The sequence below is a fragment of the Saccoglossus kowalevskii genome, chromosome 3 (assembly GCF_978046115.1).
Source record: "Saccoglossus kowalevskii chromosome 3, keSacKowa6.1, whole genome shotgun sequence".
Classification (NCBI taxonomy): domain Eukaryota; kingdom Metazoa; phylum Hemichordata; class Enteropneusta; family Harrimaniidae; genus Saccoglossus; species Saccoglossus kowalevskii.
Genome location: NC_140643.1, coordinates 45780306 through 45801723, shown reverse-complemented (window position 1 = coordinate 45801723; position 21418 = coordinate 45780306). Strand labels below are relative to the sequence as shown.

At 35.5% G+C, this 21418-nt stretch overlaps 1 protein-coding gene across 1 annotated transcript in view; it reads left to right on the top strand.

The window, feature by feature from the left end:
* The window catches only part of LOC102805687 (uncharacterized), an 88473-nt gene that overhangs the window by 5355 nt on the left and 61700 nt on the right, over nucleotides 1–21418 (top strand). The window contains exons 3-10 of the mRNA XM_085497534.1: nucleotides 12696–12839; nucleotides 12937–13072; nucleotides 13214–17250; nucleotides 17762–19264; nucleotides 19474–20082; nucleotides 20286–20430; nucleotides 20547–20627; nucleotides 21115–21236. Of these exons, the coding sequence (XP_085353660.1) occupies nucleotides 12696–12839; nucleotides 12937–13072; nucleotides 13214–17250; nucleotides 17762–19264; nucleotides 19474–20082; nucleotides 20286–20430; nucleotides 20547–20627; nucleotides 21115–21236 (6777 nt within the window). The remainder of the gene's footprint in view (nucleotides 1–12695; nucleotides 12840–12936; nucleotides 13073–13213; nucleotides 17251–17761; nucleotides 19265–19473; nucleotides 20083–20285; nucleotides 20431–20546; nucleotides 20628–21114; nucleotides 21237–21418) is intronic.

The window sequence follows — 21418 nt, the reverse complement described above, 5'->3', positions numbered from 1 at the left end:
AAGAACTGTATAAATCTGTGTTATATTATAGTGAATCGGTTGAATTTCTCAATTTTTATTGTATACCTGATATTTTCCCCTCGTAAATCCCCAACCATAGGGGCACCTTTAATTAATTTCATATGTTCAGTTTGTACGCCGGCAGAACTCATTCCACAAGAACACCTCCAGTCACAATTAGTAATATGTAAGATTACAACACATTTACAGCTGTTTAAAACTTAAACCTTGAAATCAACACTTTCACGGAATATCCCACTGTTTTATTATTAGGATACCATACTGCATGTAGTGTTGATTTTCAAACAACCTATGAAAATAATTTATTTGTCACGTTCAAGGATAAGTCTTACAGTAGTGTTTGATTATTCTTTATAATACGCATTCTGTATTACTCTACTTCGTGGCGTCGTACTGCTGAATCATTATTTTACGGTCTAAGTTGGCTTCATTACGGCGAATTTAGTTCACCGAGCGCGTAATTAAGCTGGTATGAGTCGCTGAAGTATCATTATCACGAAGTATCACGATTAGTTTACAAGATGGTGACTGTATTATACCAGTGAGGCTACATTCGTAATCTGCTTATTCGTTTTTTAATCCCCCAGCCGCCTCATTGTGATGTAATTAAAACATGGCAGATTGTCTAATAATTATATTTTCACCTCTGCACATGTTATACCGAGATACAAATAACCAAGTATCCTAGCAACTAAAATACTGTGCTGTCTGCGCAGTGTTTGCTTTGTACATAACTCAAATCACGTGAAATTGTATTTCGTAGTAACTCTCATTAACTTTACCCAACATTAATTAAATTATATAGTAATTATGTGTATCGCTATATTGTTACTATAATACCATCATTCACAAGGCTAAGTAATGAGACCGTCTGCTTTGAACTCGATGTATTTTGTAGGGGTAATTTGTACTCGATGTCATTAGTTTATATTTATGAGTGAACTGAATGTTGATAACTCTGACATAGTATCACACATTGTTGAATTATTCGTTTTTGGTGAGAGCCACCGTACACTTATGACAATAAAAAATCGTTGGATTCGTTATTTTTTCAGCGTGTGAATCACAAAATACATTTTGAATAATATACTAAGTAGATAGGATTGTGTTCAGCTTGGTTAGCCACATGTGCAAATGTCAGATTTGAATTCTTGCCAAATGGTTAACTACTCACCCACGCACTTTCTCGTAAAGCAAAATCAATACACACATCATATCTGTTTAATCCCAAACCCAAATATGAGCTTAAATTTCATCCAAACCATCACATGCAGCTCTCCTATACAGCGCACAGCTAATTACCAACCATCACATGCAGCTCTCCTATACAGCGCACAGCTAATTACCAACCATCATTCAAAGGTGAGCGTAAATTATGTCATCTTTGATGTCCAGGAATTGAAACCACGATGATTAACATATTAAAGAGTTTATTATCTTTATATTGATTATAAATATTTTAATTACTTTTATATTCAATTTTCATAACTTGCATACCAACATTCTTTGTGACGAGTATATTAAGACTTTAAATTGCACAGAAATGTGTGAGTAAAACTACAACTGAATTTCTATTACGATGGGTTATCTATTAACCCATGGTACATTGTGTTTGTGACACGGGAATAGTGTAGATGAATAATTGGAGGAACGTACGCATTGGAATCTCTTAATATGATTGATTGAATGAATGAATGAATGAATGAATTTTTTGAATTTTGTGATATATGACGATATATAAACACATATAAAATGACGAAATTTGTTTACACACAGCCTTAAAATTGATTCGAGACATGGTAACGATGAATAATTTTAATCAAACTAGACGTGTTTAATAATATCTAATGACTGGAGGATGGAAACACAGTTTATTCACCGAGTAGTCTGGATCATTTTATAGTAATTATTATCACAGTGTAAGCTGATAACATGCCACAATCAGAGGTAGAATATCTGAAAGTGGGTCGTAGTACATGCCCCAGATGTCGTCCCTGGATTTCGCTGGACTGAGAATTTGAATAGACATGTGTTGTTAACCAATCGACGATTGACTGTTGCAAAAGTAGAATTCGATGCTTCAGTTCGTGAACTGTGGCTCCGTAAATTTCAATGGGTCGACCAGCTCCACGCTGGACTGCTACACTTTGATGCACATTTGGTGTCGACGTTCGCAGGGCCGGACGATACTGCCTGATACTAGAACCATACCAATTATAAATGTTTGTGTATCTAATAAACTATGGTTTCATGCATATGTAATATTGACCGGTGTGTAATCTTGGTTCTATTAATGTATGCATAGAATTATATTGAACTAAATTGGTGCCCATCAGTCTGAAATATCCTTGAGTTGCACGAATTGTGTAATTTTAAACCGGTCAAGTTGGTAAAAATATTGAATAATTTGGCGTATTCGGTTAATTTTTGACTTGACACCGTGACCTCGTGACAGTGGAGGACTTGCCTAAGGATAATACGATAATGTCTCATCTGATACTATTTACTTTAATAGTAATAAGTGTGTTTTATTTAAAATGCACGTCAATTGATCGATATATATATATTCTAGATGCGCGCCATCATTTCACGATTTGTGTCATAGAATAGAATATAGAGTGATAGAGTGGGTGGTGCTCATAGTCAATTGCAACACTGGAAAAAAACAATTTCAGTGATGAGATGTTTTCATGTTAAAAAGCTTTCGCATCACCATTGGCATTTTAAAATTACTACACCTCATACAATTCTAAAGAACAATTTACAATCGATTACTGACCTTGAAATATATTTGCTATCAAGTACATTGATCACTGGTACAACAAATTAGTGGACGCATTTTTATAGTACTTGCATTTGTTATTGTTGTATTGTTGGATATTTATGAGGCTGCACAGTGTCTTTATATAAATCAAATCGACTCATTTAACGAGCATTAAAAACGACAGGCCACTTAGAACACACATTCTTGGCAAAACAGTGGAAAAAATCTCGGCTATACATTTCACAGTGCGCTCACATAGCTGGTTCATTTCACATTGCCGGTGAATTAAATCTCCCAATTGGTTTGATCGTGCAGGGCGCATGCGTGGTTCCGCCGTGCATTGTACTCTATCGTACTGCAAATACAGAATTATTATCGGGAATTATTATCAGATCTGCATTAAAAGTTCAGTATTTATCCTGACTGTATAAGTTAATAAATGAGACTGTCAGCTAAATTCGTCCATCCATCCACCGACTACTAATGCTAGACTGCCGTGTTCAATATTCATAACCATTAGATCAATTCAATCAATAATAATAAATCAATAATAACAACTCAATAATAATAAACAACGGTGTGATTAATTAGACAATAATTACAACTATGTTTCTTAACAACGTAATATGACAATGTTAATGCGATATAATAACATGTTCAGAGTTATCAGAGCTTTGAAATACGAGTACCATTGTAATGGATTTCATGTAATAAATGTCATAGTAATCGAAATCCTGATATTTATCCAGACACAGAAAGTCACATGGATTGTGGAATCTCTTTGTACTCGCCACACGATCACGTTTGTCCTATTAAAGGATTCTATCTAGACTCGTCAAAATGTGCTGACTCTAAAGGGGATTTAGAGAGACCTCATTTGGTACATACAAACACAATATTAGAGAGACGAACTCTTCTTGAATTAGAGGTGCCTTTCAAATGAACGAACTGAGATGGGATCACTTCTGTGCAATTGAGTGCATGTTACGTCATCACGTCAGAATATATTACTTTATTACCTTCGTTACGCATTTCTTCACGCCGTCCTAGCGTGCACGGTCGCTCTCGCTTCAATCCAGTTAGTTTAAGATGAATACTACCAATCCCTGGACTCGATTGGATGTGTTCTATTGTTTATACATTGTATTCACCACAGATAAACTATTTCATTTGATCTTAATGTTAAAGGTACAGTCAATTGTTTTTATAAAGTGCCGTGGCATACATGGATCATCCATATTCCCATATATTTTCTACATATGTATTTTAGTCATCATTCTTTTTATTGTTGGTTCGCGGTGTCAGTGACACGAAAACGAAATAACAAAAAACAAACAAATAATTGCACGATTATGCCGGAGTTTCTGTATCCTCTGCAGTGATGCCATGGTTGGCGACGTTAAAATAGAAGTGCAGGAAACGACCCTAATTTCATACGTATCGTGAGAACCATTATTATGTGACATTGTTCAACGTAAAGTTAATGTAAGGTCTGTTCGATGGTTGACAGAAAAAGCTCTAAAATTACTTCAAGATATAAATCTTCCGCTTCTAATATCCGAATCTATCTTAAAGGTGAGCGCGAGTTTCTTCGGATTCGGCTAATAGATTGTATGCTAACATTATTCGACTTGTTGCCATCGTTACGATGACGTATAATTGCAGCATATGTTCGTTTTGATACTGATATCAATGTTCTTATATACATACAGAAACGACCTACGGATTTAACGTGTATTCTAACTCAAAATTTAGCCAATCACAATACAACTACAATTTGCGTTAAGAGTCTATCCGACTGGCGATAAATTCTACTACATCCCTTATTATTACACACGACACTTACGTTGGACAGCGTTTGTAAAATAAGTACTTGATTACAGAGACAATTCCAGGATTCGGTTGTTTATCCAGTTGTACTTAAAAATACAGCATTAATGAGAACAATGTCACTTATGATGGCAGCAAGCCGACGGGGACTGAAAGTAGATTTGTAATCGGATTCGGTGAGCGATAATGTGGTTTTGTATGGATAGGAAAACCTGTCGACACCGTATCCAAGGTTACGTCAAACTATGGGATGTTTAGGAGACACGGTAATGTGATTAGATTGTGCAATTCGTAACTATTTTCAACAGATGTACTTGATGAGCTTTCTATTTAGTCAGAAAATTAATCAGGCCAATATCTTGCACGTTGACAAATGGAAATAGTCATCAACATATCCTGCAGATTCCAGAGTTTGATTGTCCTCGTTTCTATGGTGATGTATGTATATTTAAAAAACTCCGATTCAGGTAGGCCAGTAAACACATTATACCCTGTTGTATAAGCTGTCGAGCATTAATTATAGATTAAATGAAATATTTAGACTTTATATATATATATATATTTTATGTTTCAAAATGTCAATTCTGAAACAGAATTATTATTTGCCCAATCATGCGAATCCCGTCAGTCAGTGTTGATTTCAAAGTCTCAGAAAACTTTATGAATCTAGTTATTGTTATCTGGTGCAAAAGAAATTCTCGAAACTGTCTGATCACGTTCTTATCAATAATACGTAGATGGAATTATTAATTTCAATCTAATAATAACTTAACTCTTACACATAAATTGGCACAATTTTGGTTAAATTAATGGTTGTTTAGTAACATGAGACAAGAGAGGGGGAAGATTTACGTCGAGATATTTTCCCAATATATATATATATATATCACTTGATATAGATCGTTCTCATCTCCCAATCTGTCAAATGAGCTGTGTCTCCACCCTAAGGTAAAAGAGGTCAGAAATTAATATGTTCGACATTCACCCGGAATGTCTCATTAATTCTCTTTGCTCCAGGAAATGTACTTATTATTCACGTTTCTCGCGGTGATTGTTCTGTGGGATATTAAACGAGGCGGGGTAGACGGTTTAGAACCCACAAGTGAAGTATAACTGACGTAAAATATCCATTTTACTGTCGAATATACGACAACAGGAAATACGTATAAACTTAATTTATTTGACCTCGAAATGATGACTGAAATTATGTATCGATATCGATTTCAATTTAATGGTTCAGACTCGAATTATATATTATATACGTTCATCTGCAATCGGAACAAAAATGTTTGCTTTGTTTAATATTCAGTCTTGGCGTTTCACGGTTAAAATTATAGAGCTTTTTGAATAAAATTAATAATAATCTGAGTGCCTACGAAACTGCATCAATATACCTTAAATCATTCAGTATCATTGTCGGTTTGTATGTTTATTATGTTAATTTATGCTAATGAAGTTATCGTATCACGTGTAGAATCAATCAATTACAGTGAGTAAAGTAATAAGTAGAGTGGGCATATGTACATATCAATGTCATTATGTGAAGTAATATAAAGGCCGTTATCGCCATATTCCTCCACAATAAGAGCGCCCTGGTATAATTACAAAGAAAATACATGAATAAATTACCAGAATAACCCATCGGGCACGTACACCCAACAATTTTTTTGTTTTCGAATAAACGACTGACATTAAAAGCACACAGTTATAATAGTTAAAATAGTACTATTCACAACGTACTGGTAAATGGAATTGGATTCTATGAAAAATATATGCAGCATATTTTCAGCATATCCCGTTGGGCGCTGCTGAAATCGTTGAAATCATACAATAATAACATTTCTGAGTTGTTTTCAAAAGCGAGACATGTATAGAATATGTTTAGCAGGCGTGTGATAAATGTGCGGATTACTTTGTTGCAAGGGTTAGCATTTCTCTTGGGACCCATGATGCTTGTTCTCATTATGCAAATTCAACTTTCGAGCCTACATTTATTTATACGAGTACACGGCCATGTTGACGGACATTATGTAAGTGTGCCTTTTCAAGACTATTTTTTTTATGCAATTATATTTTATTCAAGCAAACGACGCCGACAATGTTCGGACTAATATTTTCGATTTCGTTTTTACCCGATCTAATATATGGCTTAGCATAATGCAATATGTACGCAGCTTTAATTCATAATAGTAGTCTATAATGAGCGTCGTTAAACAAGAATCCCAATTTAAATAATCCTTTTTCTGATGCCGACATTTTTTTTAATTGAATTCTTATTTCGGTTGAATGTGAAATACCTCGCAACCATATCATCAATAATCGCCAATTTGACGTGTTTACCACTGTGCGGCAATTCATTGGAATTCATGTCAAGATTTCCCTGTGCAATTTAGTATGCAAACAAATTGAGCTCTGTCACTGTTGATATGCAGTAGACTTATCTATAATGCACACCAGGCTCATTGGCATTCTAACACACTGCTTCTCTAGTTCACTTGGTTTACCACGAAAATTTGAATGGCACTGAATGAATCACAAGAAGAAGAAGGGGCGTTGACCGGCAGACATATTTTCTTTAAACATTGAGAATAATATTTTGCGTCAGTGACAATCGGGTAACCACACAACTGTAATGTGATTTCGTCAGTGAGACAGGTAATTATGCGCCCACAGACGGGTATAATTTTACGTTGTTACGCGGTTAACGAGAATGTCTCTATGTCATTCCAACGGGAAGGCAGATGAGTAATTAGCTTTAATGACTTCGAATTGTGATTAACATTTCTAACATATTTTTCATTGTAAATTATCAAAACTACATGTCTATATGAGCTTGAGGTGGGTGCGTCATTAGTGAGCTGCGTACATAATGAACAGTCTGTAAATCTTTATTTAATTTAAAAAAATATTATGTCACACACCCCCACCCAATGACGTCTTGTAAAATTGTAAGATATTGTGTATAAACAAATCCGCTTGAATAATCTCACGATGACACCAACAATTTATTCAAAATTCACTACTTGTAAATTTTAACAAACACATTTTTACCATTGTACGTACATGGCATACGAAATAAGTATTGCTTGCTGTTTTCAGCCAATCATGTTTTCTTATGAATCGCGTCTTCTAGTGACGTAGCGCTTTTATGACGTGAATGCGTGACACGAAGGCCGATCAAACCATAGAATATTTGAATCTTTAGTCGTCCATCATATTCTGTATATCAAACGATTGCACTTCTAAGCACAAAATTTGATTTGAACAGCGTTGTTTTCACAATATACGTAATTATAACGTCAAGGAAATGCCCTTCCTCTAGAGGACGCGACGTACAGCATAAATCTATGTCTATAGAATACGATCTATGTGTTTCCTAACATTTCTCACCTCCACTTACTATGTATGGGCCGCTTAGTTGCATCAATTTTGTGTAACTGTAGACATGCCTGGTTTGATTCGTCACACTGTAATTACCCTTTTCACGGCAACACTTTCCTGTATTCTCCTTGGAATAATGAATGCTCTCATTTAGTAAACACACATTCACACACTTTGTAAACACACATTTAGTAAACACACATTCACACACTTTGTAAACACACATTTAGTAAACACAGCGTCGACATCCTTCCACGTGTGTCTGTGTTGCGCAATAGAGGTATAAGCATGGTTGCACCAAGCTAAATGTCATTGTTATGTGTCGTACCGTATATGCATGTGTTACTTCGCTTAATGATGCACTAGTTTGTATAAACGAAATGTAATGTGGAGTAGTATGTGTCAAAAACGAGAAAGAGAATGTATGACAGAAAGAAAATCTGAATCACTTTTGAAATGCATTTTTTCACCTTAACTTCGGAACAATCACCACAGCGCCAATTTCGAAACATAACTATCGACATTTTTCCGTCTTCGGATACCTAAATTACATTATTGTGTGAGAGAATACCTCTCACCCATAGGTCATGTGATCATGTATTATTTCTATAACTCAACACTTAGACTTGTGTCTATACATATATTGGCAAAACACAACCAATTTGCATATTAAACATTTCCACATTCCACCATTCATATGTAGATATTGCATAATTATATTCTTGCATATTGGTTCACGCTTGAGAACGGTTCAGGATTTTAGAAAGGAATGTTTTCTTCAACTATTGAAAAAGTTGGCCAAATAAAATGAGTCTGAAACCTTTTTTGGTGGTGGGAATACTTCTACACTATGATGAGTGTGGCTGGGGGTAATGTTTCTTACTCAAAATATTGACGGAGTAAATAATATGAATATCAGCTATTATGTTCATGCAAATTTATATTCTATCAATGAGACAAACCCGTTTCTGCATTTTTTTTACGTTAACCACATATATAAATATCAAAATTATTCTATCAATTTATGCACAAAAACCATGGTAACGAGATAAATAGAATACAAGTATAAAGTAAAGAGAAAAGAAAAGGGGGTATGTCAACGTCACAGCATATTGAATGATTCTATTTTGCCTTTGTCGTTGAATTTGTCGTTAATCGCAACTCGTGGATGTGGTGTGTCAAGTGATGAAAGAAGATCTCCTACAGATGTTTTTTGAAGAATTGATGGCCAGCAACTTGTAAATAAATTTGCATTCGGTCGCGTGAAGTTCACTAGATGTTGACAATAATTGATTGAATGCTACTCTAAATCACTAGACTGTTATAATTAATTACTCTCTATCGCTGTCGGCTGATATGTAAATCTACGGCGGCAGAACTATATCATCATAATTGCGCCAGGTGTGCCATGCCATTGTAAGAAGCTTACATTTTTGATGAAAGGTATCATGATGACATACATTATATATACTAAACAACCTTGGTTGTCGCTGTGTTTTACTTAACTGGAAAGTACCCAAGAACGCATAACTATCTTTCTACCGGGATTTAATAATTTCCATCCTAAGATGTAATTAGACACTTGAACCGCGTACTTAATACATTTTGTTGGCATATGTACGTATTTGTTATTACTATGGTAACGGTTACTGTATGAAAACACAACATATACGTACAATCAATGAAATTTGGCCCATTTCTACAGAGTATGTTATTTTTCATTTATTTGCCCGAAACATACAAATTTCAAATATTAAAGCTATTCCGGAAATATCGGCGAGCATATTCTCTAGAGACAATGAAATGCTTTCACTGTAGAATGAATAAGATGATGGTGCTACAGCAACTCTTTTCACAATAATTCCGAATTACTGAAAATATTGTTATTTTTAAATTCACATTTTTATTACCTTGACCGTATCATGGATAAAGGAAAAGGTATATCATCATCATTTCCGGCGTAAATTATTCCCTGTGATAAAAGTTTTTATCTGAACTTTTTCAAACTTGGACATTTTAATATTTAGTTTTGGTTGATATGGCGATTTTATTTACATACAATTGTCTTTTTCTTGTGGTTACAATAATTCACAATAACAATTTGTGTCTGATCATATTTAATTACGTCGTTTTGTCTTATTAGTCATTATGACATTTTAAATCTTGGTTTGACCAGCAAATATAATTTTCAATATATGTGTTTATCATGGAAATGACGACATTTGTTAATTATTATATAATTATCTGTTAATTATTTTCATTTTAGTATACATTATTTTGCCGCCAGGATATACCCCCTAAATGTAGCTTGTATTGCTGTACTTATTACAAACACTTCATGTTAAATTAATCTATGAGGGACGTTGAGATTAATAGAGTATATGCAGTATTAATTGCCGAACATGTATATTCAATATTTTTAATGTAATTCTTCTTCATTTTTGATCAGTATTGTTCTGGCAAAAATTTTAACTATTATTTTCCGCGCAATTATTTCCGTAAATTTTGTTACTTAATATTTGTATTGCCAAACGCTCTAGGTTGTTGTAGTAGTTACACTAAGGTGAAGTCAATTTCAATGACGTGAAAATATATTATAATAAATATATGATAACATAATATGATATTTACGTTCGAACCATCATCATAACATGAAATGGCAACTATAGTGTGAATGAATGACGTAAATATCACTTCAAATGAATCACTATAATCAAGCGTATTTTAGGTAAATGTTATTGCTAAATCCCAGGATTGGAACATATTTTAGAATTGAAAGACAAGGAACTATATCTTTATTATAAGATGCAATTTCAGTAACGCTCTTAAGCATCTAAATGGCCACAATCGTTGATCTCTAAAAAAAAAGGAAAACATCACGCCAAGCAATGTAACATGAGTACAACCTTACGCCTGCCATGTCTAACAATTACAGTATGTTGCAGTTTAGGAAAGAGTCCGGGTATTTTGATTGATGTTAAAAACCTGCCGCCAATCGATTTCGAGCCACACAGGTTTGCCTGAAACTAAACACATTTTTCTTGTCTTATCTGCATAATCAACAATCATTTCCTCTGAGGCTCATTACAGTGATAATGACTGTTATCGTCAGTTCACTGAAAAAAAAGGATTAACAATCATGTGATATCACTTTCAGTATCTGCCTGGCATTTCTACTTTGATAACATCAGCCGTGCGCCTCATGTTTATATCTATATATGTATTTCTTTACTTTAAATCCTCAAGGATTTCCTAGCGATTCGTGAGTGACATAGTTCTAAATTAAACGTCGGTGGTGTTCATATAGCGTGACAATTTATTGAATTGGCAACTATCACGTGACTGTATTTTCACCACATGTTTTGATTTACCATTCCCATTCTTGTACTGTTTAAAAAAATACACGCACAACTGAAGGCAGTTTAAATGTGTACATTAATTAATTTAATTAATTAAATGGTTAAGACAATAACAAAACAACAAAATAACAAGAAGACGCATAATTTCAGAATCAGTGTTAACAAATTAGATATCTGTGCTTTGAGAACGTTATTTAGAACATTCGTTGTGACGTGAACTTATGTACCAGGAGTATTTAGTTGACATATTATGTAAGTACAGTTATTGAAATGAGAATCTCTGCTCAACTAGTATTATTTTATTTTATTATACATATGAAAGAAATTGCAAAATTGGCAATAAGTTATTTCCTAATAAGCGATGTCAATCACAACATTTCTAACACGCATTCATGGAATCATACCCACTCTACGAGGTTCGTGACATGGCGAAAAACTATCAGAGTCGATTTGAGGCGTAGCAAATTGATATTCAAAACAAATTTAATTTGTTAAACTCTGGGGTCAAACAGTTATGGAATGAGTATCTAAAATGCTAACAACCTAATGGCGACTATTATATTTTTCACCTCCCAAGAATAATGTCTTATTTACATACTCTGATTACATATCTATAATTGAATTAAATCAAGCATGGAATTGAATTTCCCTAAATAAACATCTGGTATCGCCTACTTAAAGAGACCAAGACAAGTGTGATTTCAACTTGAATTTATTACCTCAAATAATACATCGGTGCAAATAAATAATAAAAAAAACATACTATCCATTTCCACATAATTCGTCTGGGTTTCAACCACTTTTGTATGCATTGTTTATATACCTATCCAATTATGGATTGTCGGCAGGGACTTAGAAATCAACAACTGAGCAGACTTGGAGCGCCTTCTCAGTGACAATTTATTCCTTATTAACATATTGGGACCTAGGCTCAATCGTAAGGTTACTTTAGTCACCTTTATACTATCAACGGGGATCAAAAAGGTCATAACGGTCGTAAGACAATAATGTAGTTTGATTTTCTTATTTATTGACTCTTATGTTGTCATTGGATGTTGACTTCAGTTCCTGTGTGAAATTTAGGTTATATGAATATTGTTATTTGTTATGATGCATAAAATATGCAGGGTTAACCATTTAGTTGCATAACCATAACCAATCAAAACAATCTGGTAGGTATTTGACTCCAAATTGCTGTGTTAATCTGGAATCTTTGCATACAAGCGTACCAGGCTCCAGAAAACAACATTATAAAATGCGTTTTTATGAGTCAAAATACTACCATTATCTTGTTTTAATATGTTGTCAATATTAACCCATTATTATTATTATTATTCCAGAAAGAAAAGTGGCTGTGTCACATGTGTCAAAAGCGTCGTCATTTGTACACCAGCTCTGGAATGTGGTATCATGGACATGGCAGCAGACCATGCCTCAGTAGAGGAAGTAGTTTAGAAGAGGTGTTCATGGCAGTCAATGCAGCTGTGAGTGATCACATTGACATAACTGTTTGTTTGTTTGCTCTCTTCTAGATTTAGTTGAGTATATTTATTGATGTTGGGCATTACTTCACTATTGCAGGATAGAAGATCGTCATCACCAAGATCAGAGGACTCCATGCTCTATGCAGGTGCACCAGGTGAGGAGAGAAACAGAAATCAGTTAGAACATTCTGAATCCTTGGAAGATAGACCTGAACATGAACTCAGATCGCGAGGTTCGTACATATTTCTAATTGAAAAGAAACCAACCACTAAGGCAAACGTAAGCACCAAAACAAATTTATGTTAAGATGCAGAAGATACTTGAATGATAAATTAGCACATTTCTATATGGTTTCGTATTTATTGTTTTGTAGGTGTTGGACAAAGTTCTAGTGATGAGGATGGCAGCAAGTCATCAGATGCTAGTCTTAAAAAAGGCATGACTCAAGCGAAATCTGGTATATTAGAAGGAAAAGATATTGTAAACGATGACCATTCCACAGATAACATTAGCCCAAGTTCCACCTATGATAGTGGTCTAGGAGCAAGTACAAAAATATCATCTACAGAGGAAATTGATATGGATGAATATCGTACGCAGTCAAGCAGTGAAGGTGTTGTCAATTTATCAAAACAGGACATGCTAACGTCAGTGAATGAAATGAAAGAGCATGAAAGACTTGTTAGATCATGTGTTCATGATTTACATGATATTACAGAATCGCCAGAAGAAGTAGAGCAGCATTCTAGGCTTGTTAAAATGAGGTCTCTAAGTTTGCAGAGACAAGATACAGCAGAGTCATTGGATGAAGCGGAAATGCAAAGACAATTGCTAGAATTATGTACAGCTGATAGTTTGGATGAAGATGAAATGCAAAGACAACTGCTGGAATTAGCTGGAACAAGTTATAGCTTAGAAGAAGACACACCAGGAGAGCCAATCTCAGAAAATGTGGTATCAGATGTAATAAGTAGGGCTGCCGAATCTCCTGTAGGAGATCGATTTGGTGCTTATGGAGAGGAATCTCCAATTCCACACCCCCCACAACATGCAGACATTCAGGAAACAATTACTGTACCAGAACACTTAGATAAAAGCCAAGAAACTGTGCAAGCTAATGATTTTTCAAAAGAGAGAGAAAGTGCCTCGTCTACTCTAAAAGCCTCTAAAGAAATATCAGTAAAACACAAAATTGAACTATTTGAAAATAGAGATTTGCCCTCAGATGACAGAGCACATACACTTCAAAAATCCGCATCTGTAGGCGAACAAAGACCACAGAGGATATTGCAAAATTCATCTTCTCTCAGTAATGACAATCTGGGCGACATCCCACCAGTTAGCAAGGTACAATATAAGAAACATCAACAAGATTGGGCTCATGAGAGTCTAAGTGATAGTGAAATAAAAACTGGTAGCAAAAAACTGACAATTGAATCAGGATCTCTTGCCAGTAGCAAGCCAGCACTAGCAAAAAGTGATTCAAAGCTAGCTAACACTGGTAAAGATGAATTGATAGGGCTTGATGTGTCACTAAGTATAGAATCAGGAATTGGTAGTATGGACAGTGGTCTTAATGGAAAGGATGGGCAAAATGGCAGTTCACCAACCCACCCAGAAGAAGGTCCAGAAATACGTTACCAGTCTTTTCATGATCTTCGAAATGTGGGAAAAGAAGACCCCAAATCCCAGCACACACCACAGTATACAAGACCAAAGCCAGCAAACTTACCAAAACGGCGGAGGTCTAAACCTGTAATGGAAATTCCTTTATCTCCAATATGGGATGTAGAGGTTGTGACTCCGGAATCTGATCATCCAGCTGGAGAATTTCAATCTCCTGAGTATTCGAATCCAGAACTAGCAGAAGAATCACCAATTGAGCCTATAGATAATGTTGATTATGTTACAACTGAAGATACCCAGAAAGTTGTCACTTCCAATGCTGCAAGCAAGGGGTCAGATGATTATGATTCACTGCAAGAACATGCTGCCAAATACACACAACAATTAGAGGAGGCAAACAATGTGCCTGAAAAATCCATTTGTTTTGGTTTGCAGAAACGTGCCTTAGATGTTGTTCCAGAGGAATCAGCTGAGCTCATTAGAGAAGAAGAAATTCAACAACAATTATCAATTGTCTCAAAAATAAACCAAGAGTCTGAGAAAAAAGAAGGTCTGCCTCAACCTTGCCAACGGCCAGAAAAAATCCAAACATTTACAGAAGAAAACATTCCTACTCACGATGTTACAGCAGAGCATAGTGTGTCAACAACAACTAAAAGAACTGAAAAGGAATACAAATATTATATTGAAACTTTTAAACAACATTCACCTGAGGAAGACTCGACTTCAAAACTGAAAATCGAAATTGAAACTTCAAAAGGAGATGAAGGATTATTTAACACTAGTTCAGAAGATGTATCTGCACAGAAAGCAATTGTTCAGGATATAGCCACTAAAACGAAAGAACCATATAAAGAACTTGATCAGAAACAAATGACGAATGAGGAACTAAAATATAATGACTCTATGAGTGATACAGGCAGTCAATCTTTAAATGAAAAAAATGAGTTTCATCACAACATAATTAAGAATTTCGATACCATTGCAACTGTTGTCAAAGACAGGGGTGGTGCTATATTCGTGGTATCAAAATATGAAGAAGCAAACGATGAGAAAGAAGATAAATCACCTAGTAAATCACCAGAAAAGCCAAGAGCAAAGACAAGTGATGCACAATTATCTTGCAAGAAAAGACAAAAACCTGTGCCACTTCCAAGGACAAGTAAATTGCCTGTTGGGGCCAGTGGATCTCAAAATGATTCAGTGGAAGAAAGTGCCAGAAGTGCACATCTAGATGAAAGGCTGCCAATTCTCAAAACTGAAAATGGTGGAAATAAAAAACGAATTCGTCGAACTCTCCCTTCAACTATGATTGCTTCCAAGTCAACTGATACTCTACCCCTTTACAGCAAAGCTACTTCAAGTCCAACTAAGACGACAGGATCATACATACGTTCACGATCATTAGATAATATTTCTCATTCTAAATTACCCCAGAAGTTAGTGAAACAATCTGATATAACACAGACACAACCTGATGAGCAGTTAACATCTATTGTTGCTAGGCAATCACCCACTACACATTTTCTTGAGTGTCAAATAAGCAAAGACAGTAGTGTTGGGTCGCAAGATTCTATTCTGGAATCGCCAATAACACCTGAACTTGTTACAGAGACATTTTCGGATCCAAAGCCAAGTAGCCCAACACTTGAACCTCCAAATAAATTAACAACATTCAATCTCGCAAGTCCACCTAAAGATATTAGACAACGAGGAACAAAACTAGCACTTGAAAGAAATGACTCAAATCGAAAACAACACCCTCAAACTAAAACTGTTGGGAAGACAGGAGAAAGAAGCAGACTTCCTCTTCGAAAACAAAAGGAGTCAGTTGATCCTGATACAAATTATACTAAGCCAGGCAAGCCCCCTAAACCACCAGTACCACCAAGAAGAACAACAAGTACAGGTATGGGGAAAAGTTTTGAAGGAAAGCTGGAACCTACAACAAGAATACCAACCACGGACACAAGCACAGAAACTGAATCCAATCAAACACCAAAGCATACAAAAAGTATTTCTACCACTGTAGGTGCAAGTTTTGATGAAAGGCGAATAATGGGAAGATATTCCCCAAGAACAGCAACTGATGCCGATACATCAACATATGACCAGTTATCAGAATCTATGCGACAAAAGAAGGAAATGTTGAGTGAAGCTGTAGGTACTAGTTTTGACCAACCTGTGTCTTTATCAAAAACGGAAACTACTGAAACTGGCACATCACCACAAACACCAACAATTAAGAAAAGTACAGCAGTAGGTAGCTTTGAGATGGATGAGACAAAGCAGATGGTTGAGTGTGGAACATCGCCACCAACTCCAACAACCAAAACCCACCAGAACATTGCGACAGGGACTAGTTTTGATGAAACATGTAGCACAGAAATGACAGAGAGAGGAATATCCTCACTAAGCAGTCCAAGAAACAGGCATATAGATTCAGAACAAAGTGCATCTAGTAGGACAGCTGAGTCTGTTTTAGGAACAACTGGCATCCCCAACAGGTATAGTGGGAATCATCAGATATTCGTATGTGCGAGTCAACAAAGGAAATCAACTGACAGAAAAGCTCTCCAAGAAAAAATTAAAGCCCTAAAGATGACAACCGCGAGTATTGGAACAAATACAGAAGAGTGCAAAGCTGCTACACCTGTGACCAGTGATGACGAATACCATGTACCTATGGCAATTAAAATAAGAAATCGTTCACTTCATGATAGCGAAAGAAGGAGCTCATCTTTGCCTTCTACACCAAGTCGTATTCCAAGGACACCAAGTAGGGTAAGCCAATAATCGATAATGATCACTGAATTATATACATCTACAGTGTTTTGTTATCAAATATAGATAAACATGAATATGTATATATTATGTATGATGGAGTGTACGTATTTCATGTTGTTATTTGATCAACGAGAGCAATTGATTCACAAGAGTCTTTCTAGTTTGTTCAGGTAATTATATTACTGAAACCACAATGTGCTAAGCATGTTTATCAAAAAATGTTTACTTGCAGTTGTTATTGACTTATGACAACACAATTACATAGCAAAAACTAAATCCGAGACGAATTTTGTAATTCTGATGTGGGACTTTTGATATACAGTTGGGAATATTATTAAAATTCTGGAGGCAGCTACTGCTGACTGAGATGTCAAATCATTTACCAAGGAAATTTCAATTCTGGCTTTGTGGTACACAATTCTATATGTGCACTGTGGCTGATTAAACAGCATTGTTTAATTGCATTTAGCTAGGCTAAATCATTACTAATCTTCCAAATTTATTTCAGAGTGCCTCAAGTGACACAGAAGGATTTGATAGTGACATGGATATTTCAAAAAGAATTCGACGAAAACTGCCAGAAATCCCACCTGGTGCAGTACCAGTACAAGTACCTAAAAGAGAAAGAAAGAAAAAATCGGATATTGGAATGTCAAGAATGGACCCTGAGAAGGCAGTAGAAATTGAAAAGGTAAAACAGATGCTGTATAAAAAGGCTGAGGAGTTAAAGCAACAACAAAGTAGGAAAGAACAACAACCACCACCACCAAAAGATACTGGTAAGCAATGCAGGTATCTAAGCTCGGATATTAAATCGGAGAAAAAGAATGGCAATGGTAAAAAGTCGACTTCATTCACTATCCGGCAATCAGCTATTGGCGGAAAGTCGGGAAATGGAAATATGCCTAAAAGGTTATCACCACCTCATGGTTCAAAAAAGCAGTTCCAAGCCTCAGATAAATCAATTTCAAAACGATCATCCCCTCCACATGAGAGGTTTGGATTCAAGAGAACATCGCCCACCCAGACCAAGTTTGAAGTAAAAAGTCAATCTAAGAAAATTGATGATGAAGATAGCAATTTAACTTCGATGGTACATCTGACAAAGTCAGAAGAAGAAATCATAAGAGAAATTGAAAAACAAATCAGTGACACTTCTGGGACTGAATACCGTGCCTTTGAACCAGCCGAAATTAGAAAAGAGGTTCAAAGAAAATATGCAGACTATGTGTGCGAGGACTATGGATATAGTAGTTTCAGTCAAACAAGTACAGATGAACCTGTATCATATTTATCATCCTACGTGGACAATGATAGCATAGATAAAAAACAAAAACAAATGACTACCACTTATTCTACTAAATCAGAACGAGGTTCAAGCTCTTTTACAACATATGAAGATATGTGGGAGCAAGATAGTAAAACTGGTTCTGAGAAAAGACACATTCATTCCGTCTTGCATCATGACAGTGAGCACAAAATTGAAAGTACGGGATCGTCAATCAAAGAAGAAAAAACAAAGAGTCGTCTACCAGTTAGACAAAAATCAGAATCCAAATCAGAAACTCGTAAAAAATCGGATATGGAATCAATAAAAACTAGGACAGAAAAAACTAAGACGTCAGCTATGAAATACCAGTATGTTGCAAAACCCGAGAAAAAAGCTACTGCAAGGTTACAAGTTAAAGGACATTCTCCAGAAAATGCTAAAAAAAATGGGCGTGATAAAAAAGACGAGGACCTTAGTCCGAGCAAATCGCCAAAGTCTCCAGCTCGGGTGTCTCCTCAGTCATCTCCTCAGAGACGTCGGCATCGAAGACAGAATTCAGATCCACATGTTCAGAAGTTTTCTCCAATCAAGGAAGATAGCGACTTTGAGTCACAACTTTGTTCAATTGATTCAGCATATGGGTCAACCGTCAAGAAACTGGAAAGGCAATCATCATCCACAAATAAGCCAGTAAGACGGAGAAAAGACACACCAACAGTGATGCCACTTCCAGATGAAATAGTGAGTTTTATTTCAGTATATCACTACCAAACCATTACTAATAGTAGTTATATTGCTAGTATTAATTTTCATCTCCAAAGTAATATTAACTACATGATGTCAATTAACATATTAAAATGTCAACGTTATAATAACTTTATTTTAATATTTGTATTGTTCATGTAAGATTCGAACATTTCGTAAAACTATTCGTATTCTCACATTCGCAGATCACGGAAGAGGAACGCATGAGTAATGAAGGTGAAATGATAGAAAGGAACATTAAAGCTGGAAAAAGAGAACAATTGAAAAAAGAAATAGAAAAACGAAAGAAACAGATGGAAGAGTCCGCAAAACGTCTTGAGGAAATTAAAATAATGCGGCGATTTGATTCGGACTTAGATACAGTAAAAATGAGTTATAGTTATGATGATAAACTTAGAAATATAGAGCCAATTTCACTCGGTGAACGAGAAAGGCAGTATGGGTCCTTAGAAACAATGGCTTTAGGAAGAAACATTCCAGACATGCCACACTCAAGTGTCACGTCATCGGGAGATATTCACCAATACAATGATCAACACATTATTTTTCCATTAAAGAGCGAACACCTTGGATTGCATGGGATAGGTGACGATCACGATTTTCCTTTAGAAAAGAAACCCGCAGGTCGACAAATACATTATGATGAAATAACTGGAAGTGCAGTTCATATTGTGCAACCACGACCTAGCATGGTTTCTAAAGAAGACCAACAGAAAAAAGCAGTGTCTATGCGTAGAAGCAAAGGATTACCCGACAAAGATACAAGAAGCCAAGTGACACTGGAAGCTGGAAAGGTAAAATTCCATTATTGCAGTGTCACTCACTTCTTGTAGTTTTTACCGCCTTAACATGCTAGATTGGATAATTAACACATACATTTAAAATTTCCACAACCATGATGGTTCATATTGTCGTATTAAGTATCGACTACTAATGAATGGGAAAAATAAATAAATAAATAAATTAAATTTCATTCATTTTTTCATTCACTCCACAGAACAGAAAAGGTAACCTTGATGTACATGTTAAAGATATACATACTGGTACCTCATATGCTACTTCTGATGACGTAATACCACCGAGTCCAACTAGAGCTATGCTATCCAGGACAAAGGCAATCTCTGTGACGTCATCCAATTCGGGTATGCACTACATGCATTGATATGTCAATCAAGTACTCTTAGTATAACTCATTGTAATCTACTCAATATGTTGATGAAAACATCGTTGTCAAACTAACCATTTATATTTTTATCAGATGCCAGCGAAGAAAGGCAGAATTTCTCAAAACAAGATTCCGTTAAAAGTGATTTTTCATCTGCAGAATACGGCAGTTATGGTGAGAGAAGTCATATCATCTTATATATCCCATATATATATATATTAACAGTCCTGTGTAATTATATTAATTTAAATATTTCAAATATTGCTAAAACGCGCGTGTTTTAAAGCCGCGTATATGTGAGATCTCATTTAAAATTCCAAACTTCTCGTGAAACAGCCTCGATTTGAATTCTCTGCAAAATTAATAGCTATGTAACCAATGCATAACAGAATACACTAACAATAATGCAAATGAGCCATAACACTCTTAAGTAGCGATCACATCTCATTTAGCTTTTAGAAGCTGTGAAATTATTGCATGCGATAAATAGGATACCAAATTGGCGACCCTAAAATATCAGAGTGATGAAACTACTTTGGTCAATATCAGTATTTTAGGACACATGTCATAATGCATAATCATGAAAAACAATTATTTTTTAATGTGTATATTTGAGGCTGATTGCTTATAAAATGACACTATAAATTATTTATGCATATAGATTTTCGACTAACGGGGCGTGAGACAGACTGGTCAGAACATCGCAACGATAGCGATGAGGAGAGTTATGGGTCGAGTTCTTTGTATAAGGGCCCACATAAAAGTAGCGGAATACACCGTCGGGTAAGTATTACAGTTTGTGCTTAGTGATGTTACACAATGTCTGCTATAGCAGAAATAACACCATACCCAATGTAAGTGTACTTAAAAAAACACAAAATAGCAACAGCCTGACAGAATTTCACAATCAGTTAGTAAATGAAGCATATTACCTCAAACCAAGGATTTACATTATTGTTTTACAG